General features: G+C 37.1%; 2 protein-coding genes across 2 annotated transcripts; one reads left to right on the forward strand and one right to left on the reverse strand.

The window, feature by feature from the left end:
- Positions 1–44: 44 nt before the first annotated feature.
- LOC122307385 (UPF0301 protein MAB_4928c-like) lies at positions 45–3773 on the reverse strand. Its single transcript, XM_043120255.1, has 3 exons — positions 3216–3773; positions 1441–1592; positions 45–868 (listed from the first exon to the last, which is right to left on the reverse strand). Exons 1-3 carry the CDS (start codon positions 3442–3444, stop codon positions 191–193), a joined length of 1059 nt encoding a protein of 352 aa, XP_042976189.1. The 5' UTR covers positions 3445–3773; the 3' UTR covers positions 45–190.
- A 2321-nt stretch (positions 3774–6094) lies between these two features.
- On the forward strand, positions 6095–8875 carry LOC122307383 (lysine histidine transporter-like 5). The gene is made up of 8 exons (XM_043120252.1): positions 6095–6301; positions 6514–6707; positions 6864–7247; positions 7416–7818; positions 7920–8025; positions 8189–8280; positions 8374–8442; positions 8562–8875. The coding sequence occupies exons 1-8, from the start codon at positions 6242–6244 to the stop codon at positions 8658–8660; spliced, it is 1407 nt and encodes a 468-aa protein (XP_042976186.1). The 5' UTR covers positions 6095–6241; the 3' UTR covers positions 8661–8875.
- Positions 8876–9087: the final 212 nt, after the last annotated feature.

The following is a 9087-nucleotide window of genomic DNA, read 5'->3' on the forward strand; positions in this document are numbered from 1 at the left end:
TATAAAACCAAGAGAAAATGGGGAAAAACAAAAATTGCGAAGTGTTGCTCAGAAACGGAAAGATCTATGGAATTGAAGAGCCAGAGAACTTCCTATACAATTGGCTTTACTCAAGAGTTTGATTACACGTATCGCTACAACTCTTGGATTGGATTTTTATTTAGTAAGCATCCATAGACTCGTCCAATAACTACATATCTTGCTTAGGCTTCCGGCTCAATTCTGAGTAGGGACCGCCCATTAGCTGCAAAATCTCCTCCCATAAACCTTCTGATGAAGAATCAGATAGACCCCCACTGATCAGGTTTGAGCTGCAAGCAGCCACATACCAGTAGTCAGATTCAATCTCCTCTCTCAATTGGTCCAGCTGCCACCCAGCATAACCGACAAAGAACCTGAAATCCTGAGGCTTAAGAACACCCTTCTTTACCAGCCCCGCAGCTTCATCCAAACTGTTTCGAGCGCCAAAGCAGAGGCCAGGGATCACCTCCTCAAACCCAGGAAGCTTGGATTTTTCTCCGGTTTTTAACAAAAACATGCTTGCCTCAAGAGGACCTCCAAAATGCAAGGAACAATCAGAAAAAGTGCTTGCTAGATCAAGATTACTGGGTTTCATGTGTTTGATTTTTTTGTTAAGAGGGCGGTTGATGACGACTCCAAATGGGCCTTCTTGTGGGTGTCTGGTTCCAGATCTGAGAAGGAGAACAACGGTTCTTTCAAAAGTTCGCACTCCATCAAGCTTTTCTGTGGCAACAAGGACACAGCCAGTTTCAGGAACTGGAATAGGATGGGCCCATTTTAGGCCGAGAGATTTGGACTCGTGGGGTTTCACACCTTCACCGTGAGCATCAGACTCTGGCTTCTCTGACTGCAAAATAACATTCACAGTATACATTTTATATTCTAGGAAAAGTAAAAGAGCAAAATTTTACATTCTCAATATATTTTTTTTAAAACAGAGCATGGTTTGCAATTATTTGTGCCAGCATTGCACGTTTAGACATGGGGAGCTGCAAGTGCCCAGACATTTTGAAGCCCCTTATGCAAAGAGCTCAACCTCATTTAATTGGACTTTCCAACACATACACCATGATTACAACACCGTTCATTTGTGCCAGGAAGCAACAATGAACAAACTACAGAAAAATCTGATGCGAGTACCAGCTCATAAGGCATGTCAAAAAATCCTTAAAGAACGCCTCAAATTAATCTTCCCAAGGCCATTTGGAAGCCTATGATTACTACAAACAAACCAAACAAGCCCAAAACATACAGGGACAATCCATAAGCTCGTATGTCACCGCCTAAATATTGTGTAAGCACATAGAGTAAAACACATTATGTGTAGGACTTAAAACATTTAGGCCTTCAAAATAATATCATTCGTTTTCAGGAAGGCAACAGCTACACCATTCATTCGAGAAAGAAGAAATGCATCACCTGTTCCCGAGCAAATAAATTTGCTCTAAACTCTCTCCAGTCCAATTTTATACGGTGTGATTTATTGGAAGCAGCGTCATTGGATTTGTTGCCATCAGAAGAATTGTTCTTTTTCACACCATCTCCTTCTGGAATAGATCGATCACCGTTTCCTGTGTTTATTTCGTCAAAACGGAGGATTAGCCAAATGAAAGTTAGCATTTAACACTATTTTGCAAGTGTTCCATTAATTTACTTGGACAACAACCAGGCACTAAAATGTCACTCTCACATGGAGACCAAAACACATCGTTCCCAAGGGGTTGAACACATAGTTACTTTATTCAAAGAGAATTATCATTCACGAAGCAAATGTTCATTTAGCTAATGAATACCATGAAACAATTATTGCATTTGCATCAATTTATTATTAAACATTTTCAGAACAAAAAATATGAAGCTAAGAAATCAATGTTCCGACTAGAGACAGGAACCTTATAGGAGAAAACGGCCACCACATAATGTCTTGAGACAAAAAAAAAAAAAAAAAAAAACTACAAATATACATCCAGAGAAACAATGATGTCGAACCTTAAAAATGTATCATAGCAAATAATTCAACATGATCAAGGACAATTGCAATAGACTATTAGTGCCATAGAAACAACTAGAGGAGAGAAAGTAAGCTTCCATTCACATAAGCTTACGCCAAGGGTTATGTGAAGCCTCACTTTCTGTATTAGTCATCATGCCCCAAGGTACATGCTTGCTAACCATACAGTTGTCAAAGTTCGAATTTAACAAATCTAATTACTGTGAAACTTTAAGCTGAACTGGTAATGACAAACAAAAACAAAGTCGGAGTGAAAAGACAATGAAATCATATATGTGAGAATCACCTCCAACTACTTGTAATGTGATACATGCACAGCAGCACAAGGTGCCACAGAGGCAAGGAAAAGACCTTAAAAACAAAGCTGAAGTTGTGAAATTTAATAAAAAAAAAAAATGATGATATAGATAAAACTACACAAAGGAATTCATAAGGTGACATGCATAGGAATACAAGATTGTCTATGGAAACCAGCTTTCCCAACTCGAGAATCATCAGGGAATACAAGAGATTGAAAAACAGTCCACCTTATGGAAGAATAAAAACATAATTATTGCTGTCCCTAGGTCAAATTCTTTTCGGATGACTGAGAAAAGAAATGCAGAACAATTCATTCTGCATCAGGGATACAGGACATGACCAATTCCTATCATTGGTGCATACAAAAACTCACTTCTCCACATTACATTATTAAACCTTATAAATTATAAATAGCAATAGCAAAAAATAATAGGAAGAAAGAAGAAATTACAAGAGCTTGATCATGTAATAAAATATTCAACTCAAATTAATTTAAACTAGTTGGAAATCTTAAATTCAGGCAATCTGAAAACGCAAAGTAGATCTGGATCAGTTATTTTCTGCTGTAAGTAAATAATTTTCTGCCCATAAGGAGAAAACAAAAAATAAAAATAAACCCTTACACTTTCAAATCAATTCTAAATGGTAAATATATACCTAATATAATTATCATTTCTATCTCTCAAGTTATGTTGGCTACCAAACGGAACTGAGAGTCAACCTTGGAAATGTCGAACCGAAAATCAGACACACACCAACCGAACCGAAACAAACCCAGAATTGAAACCAAATCCGAGAATCCCAGTAACCGAAATTCACGAGGATTACACCAGAAATCTAACGCAAAAAAAAATAAAAAAAATAAAGGAAAAGAAACGCATACCGGAGTTTTCGTGATTCTTCTTCGCCATAGCTCTGATAACCAACGAAGAAGAAGTGAAAACCCTGCGCTTTCTCAAAACCCTGATCTCAAAGAACCCACAATCCCCAACTTTGCGGAAAGAATTGACTTTTTTTCCCAGGTTCAAGCATATGGGTATCTCGGGAGACGAGTTTCGGAGCAAGATAGGGGTTCGAGTGGTGTTCTTGACATGCAAGGCCCACAGATCCATCTCTCCTCCTCCGCTACGATTTCCAGGAAAAAGGCCTCGGATTTTCTCGGGCTCACTCTGTCCCTGTGTGGCTCTCTCACTCTCTTTTTCTCTAGCTGACGTTGGAAACGTTGAGAAGGAAAAAGAAAGGTGCGAAAGTCTGTAACGGAAAAAAAACACACACACACACGGATACAGAGCGAACTGCAAATTAAGGGAGAGATAGATTGGAAAAGAACGAGGGAGGGAATATGCTTATTTTTAACCGAATTGTGTTTGTGCCACTACGTTTTTGGATGTCGACGGGTGTGTCCGAGTGTGTATGATCGATCACCTATTAAAAAAGAGTTATTTGTGTAGGATTTCTTGCGACTTCTTGTGAGAGTGCGCGCGCGGCTTATAGTAATTGCTCGGCACTTTAGGATTTATCGTGCTTTATTGTTCCCATTTTACTGTCGTTATGTTGTAAAACAGTAAAATTATCCATCAACGATAATATTACATTTTTAATTCTTAAAAATAAAAACGATAAAACATAAGAATGGGATCATGGTTGTTGTCTTTATCCTCAATCACACAGCTGAAGACGAGCATTCTCCTAATTTTTCCTGTGTATAAGTGAGCATTCAAGACCCTGATGATCATGACTGCAAACCAATCTTGTCCTGGCCGATGGACATGCATTAAGATTTCTCATAATTAGCTGTTCATATGCCAGGAAGTTTATGAGATTCGTCTGTTCTGGACACATTAGCTCATGTAGTGCCACCGATCCAAAATAAGTGCATCTCACAAACTCTCACTGGCCAATATTAGATTCTTTGAATTTCACTTGAAAATTGGATAGAGTAATTCACGTAATTAGGGATCCGAATTTAATGGTCTGAGATAGATGGATCCCAATTAATAACAGAATCATTTTAAAAAATGACATGTTTTTCCTATAATGTAGTTGTTGATTCTCCATACGTAAGGCAGCTTGATCAGCTTCACCGACTTATAAAAGGATTATGGGTTATATACGTTAGTCTCCAATAATAAAGATAATAAGCTGCATGGTGAAGTACTGGGGTCGTCATGTGGTTAAATCATGTCTAGTTGATTTTCTAAATTTATTACAAAAAAAATTAGACAGTTATTATTACTTATTTCTTATGAAAATAATTATTTTATGTTAAAATGAATATTTTTTAACAAAAAATAATCATTTTTTATAAAAAAAGTAAGTAACAATAACTGTTCAGCATTCTTAGTGATTAAAGCCTTATAAGGGGGCGGAATCCATAGAATGTTCATGATCTTCAATTAGCTGCTAGTACTGTGGGTCAAGACTTCCGATCCTTAGGCTACATGTATGCATGGTGGATTATTTACTACTTTTTATCATCTTTTCGAACAAATGATCATATCTTTATAATAATGTCAGTGGGCACAGATCAATCAGGAGGGATCGATGAGATACGTACGCAAGTAAGCTGATCCAATATTACATGAAAAGCTATAAATTAAAGAACAAATTAGAATATTGTACGTACGCGAGGATAAATAAATGATCCTCATCATGTCCGGGCCGGGGGTAAATGATCACAACATGCATCATGAGGGGATTCACTCTTGTCATGAACTAGTCTAACGGATTCATTAGAGAACTAGATCATTGGTATTAGCAAGAGATCGATCATGAACAAGAGGGCATGAACTAGATCATGTTCTAAACTTCTACTACTAAGAGAACGATCCAACGAGAAGTTCTAACGTCGTACACCCGTGGATTTGAAAAGGTACGTACACGTACAAGATTATATACAATGACAAGGAAAAAATAAGGTTTACAGGATTATTTTATTTTATTTTTTATTCTAGAACAACATAAATATCCAAGACGCTCGGCCGGCCAGGACAGGTCGTCCAAAATGGTTAATGTAATAATAGTATTACATTTATAACAAGAGTACGTAATTATATTGCTATATATATGAAAATTAAATTTTCAACAGAAAATATTGGAAGGTGATCTGATCATGAAAAAAGAACTTGTATGGAATAAGATCAACAGTGTTATAATTAATTATCCGAACCAAACTTTAATTATCATGTTCTGCCTAGTTTTTATTGATCTTAATTATGATTTATCGATCCTACTCGATCCGTCAAGTACGACTATTTGTATTCTTTTCAACTCCTTCCGATAAAAACGGCGGATCGAATTCTGATTCTTATGAAGGTTATGAATGTTTCCTTCTAACCTCGCTATGATCTAGAAATTCTAATATACCTGGCGGCTGTAACTGCGAATATAGACGAGACTTGACGGAAGAAGCTGATAAAGAAATTAAGGAAGAAGAGGTACGTATATATAATCAAAGTAATCGTTTTCTCTTAATGTAGTGTTTCTAGTTATAAGCCAAGAAGTAATTAAGAACTATGTATCCTCTGAATTTGTGAAGAAAAACAGGAAAAAACTCGGAAGATACAGATGCAATCCTCCTCGTTGAGAAAATCAGAATGTGTACATGATGACCATCTTATTCATGCTGAGCCTGCTTATTAGTTCGATACCTAGTCAGGATATATAATATGTTTTTTCAAATCAAGGAAATGATCTGGGTCTTGACTCTTGAACTAGTTAGCTAGCCATGGGTTCACGCAGATCTTTAGAACATGCATATATGCATCCTAGACTTTCGACTGTAAAAGAAAATCTTTGTTTGTTTTTGTTTTCTTTTGATCCTAATGCTCTAAAACACTGTTTCGGAGAGTTTTTTTACAGTAGATGAATTAATTTGCTGGTTGCATTAGTAATGGATCTCAGCAAAGGATGGTACGTACCCTGCTGAAGAAGATTTGTGTAACGTCCCCGAGACTCGATCCAAACATGGTTAGTGTGATTTATTTATCCATGCAAATATATTTTCACTTCTAAAACTCTCTCTCTCTCTCTCTCTCTCTCTCTCTCTCTCTCTCTCTCTCTCTCTCTCTCTCTCTCTCTCTCTCTATATATATATATATATGTATATATATATGTACATATATATGGTTAAAGCATTGATCATATATATATATATCTAATGCTATGCAATCCAAATTCAGGCAAACGGTGCAAATGTGGACAGAGATCAGGCTCAAACTGGCCGGGGAACTGATCAGGAAGCAGATCTGAATAAATGGCTACCAGTAACTGCATCCAGGAAAGCAAAGTGGTGGTACTCAGCTTTCCACAATGTTACTGCTATGGTGGGTGCTGGGATACTAGGCTTGCCATTTGCAATATCCCAACTTGGCTGGTATATACGTGTCCTCGATCCTACTCCTACTGATCAGTTAATTAATTTCGGTTGGATATCATTTTTAATGTACGTTCGTATATTTTTTAACCATATAATATTCTTATATAATTAAAATGGAAGATTAATTAATAAATCATGTGTACGTACGTGTAGGATCCCTGGAATCGTATCCATATTGGGTTCTTGGTTGATCACTTTCTATTCGTTGTGGCAACTGGTTGAACTGCATGAAGCAGTGCCCGGAAAACGGTTTGATCGGTATCATGAATTGGGACAGCATGCTTTTGGTGAGAAACTCGGGTACTGGATTGTTGTCCCCCAGCAAGCCTGCGTTCAGGCGGCTACAACCATAGTGTATTCGGTTACGGGCGGGAAGTCGTTGAAGAAGTTCTTTGATCTGCTCATTCCGAGCGCTAATGGTGTTAGACAAACATATTTCATCCTCATGTTTTCTTGCCTGCAACTTGTTATCTCCCAAACCCCTAATTTTAATTCCTTGAAAGGAATTTCCCTACTTGCTGCAGTGATGTCTTTATGGTAACAACAAAATTAGACTCTTGATTTCTCTCATTAATTGTTTAATTTTAATAAAAAAAAAGGTTATAATCTGATATCTCAGATAAGTCATGTCTTAAGTACTTTTTATATTTAATCTAGGAGCTAGCAAAACTAATGATTACAACCATGTTTGAATTGTCCTTGCAGTTATGCATTGGTGGCTTTTGTGGCATCAACCATTAGGGGCAGTCATAATGATCACCATTTAATTACATATGGAGTTCGATCTCACTCGACAGGGGGACAAATCTTTGATGCTCTAAATGCACTTGGGACCGTAGCATTTGCGTTTGCAGCACACAGTGTGGCCCTAGAAATTCAGGCCACAATCCCTTCATCTCCACAGAAGCCCTCAAAGAAGCCAATGTGGCGAGGTTGCCTTTGGGCTTATATCATTGTTGCCTTCTGCTATCTCTCTGTCTCAATATCAGGTTTCTGGGCTTTTGGCAACGCTGTGGATGACGATATTCTCGTTTCACTGGAAAAACCACGTTTGCTTATTGCCATTGCTAACCTTATGGTGTTTTTCCATGTCCTAGGAAGTTATCAGGTGCGTAATATCTATATAATAATAGTTCTTTTTCCATGGATTTTCAAAGATAGCCAACTTTATGGTCATGATCATGTTCTTTTACTTTGTTTAATTTCCAGGTTTTTGCTATGCCCCTATTCGACTTGCTAGAGTCATTTTTGGTCCTTAAGTTACATTTCACACCTGGACGAGCTCTACGCCTCATTGGGCGTAGTACATATGTTGGTAAGAATGCTAGCTACAAAAAATCAAAATCGTAGTAATCTTCAGTAGTACTCTTTGTGCTGATGCCAATTACAACTGCGTAGTTGGGTATTGTTAGTAAAGAAGTAGACTTTTATAAGTTTCAATGATCACCAATTCCTGTTTATAATGAATTTCATGACAGCCCTAGCAGGATTTATTGCAATGTGCGTTCCTTTCTTTGGAGGATTATTGGGATTCTTTGGAGGACTAGTGTTTACGTCAACATCATTCTTCGTGAGTTGATATTCACCCCGTTTTAACTACAAAACCCAAATGCATCCACAGTGGGTATATAATTGATTGTTACTTTGTATCTTGTTCATGCAGCTCCCATGCATAATCTGGCTTATCATTCGAAAACCGAAAACATGGAGCTTTCATTGGGTCGCGTCTTGGGTACGATTGATATTTTTTTTATCTGTTTATGCTTTATCCTATATTTTTATGTTACTAGCTAGCACATGATTTGTGTTGTGTATGTAGATTCTTTAACATGCATGTGTGCTTGATTTCAGGTTTCGATCATCCTGGGCGTCATGATTGCAGTCTTCGCACCCATAGGAGGATTAAGACAAATTATCGTTTCGGCCAAGACCTACAAGATCTTCTCCTAGTTTTTTTTTTTTTTTTTTAATATATATATATTTTTTAAATCAAGGATACATATAAACTTTGATCGAGACTCTTTTGCTAGAATTATCGTGATTTGTTTTTCCTTCATTCTTTACCTTTCGTAGAAACTTGGAAATAGTGAATACATATATATATATGTATATATATATATATATATATATCTGTGTTCGTGTGTGTTTCAAATCTTGAATCAAATTGGAAACCCCAAAACATGAGTATGGGGAAGCTAGTCATGCCACAATCGAACGTGTCTATTTCCCATTAACGCTGATATGAATCAGAATGGGTACAGGTTGTTGTGACCATTATTAAGCTTGCAAGTTCGAGAATAATCTCTCAGCAAGTTGAGATTTTCACGAATATTTGCTGCTGATCATCACTGACCCGTTTAGATAATCTTTTCTTGTT

The sequence above is a fragment of the Carya illinoinensis genome, chromosome 4, assembly GCF_018687715.1.
Source record: "Carya illinoinensis cultivar Pawnee chromosome 4, C.illinoinensisPawnee_v1, whole genome shotgun sequence".
Lineage (NCBI taxonomy): Eukaryota > Viridiplantae > Streptophyta > Magnoliopsida > Fagales > Juglandaceae > Carya > Carya illinoinensis.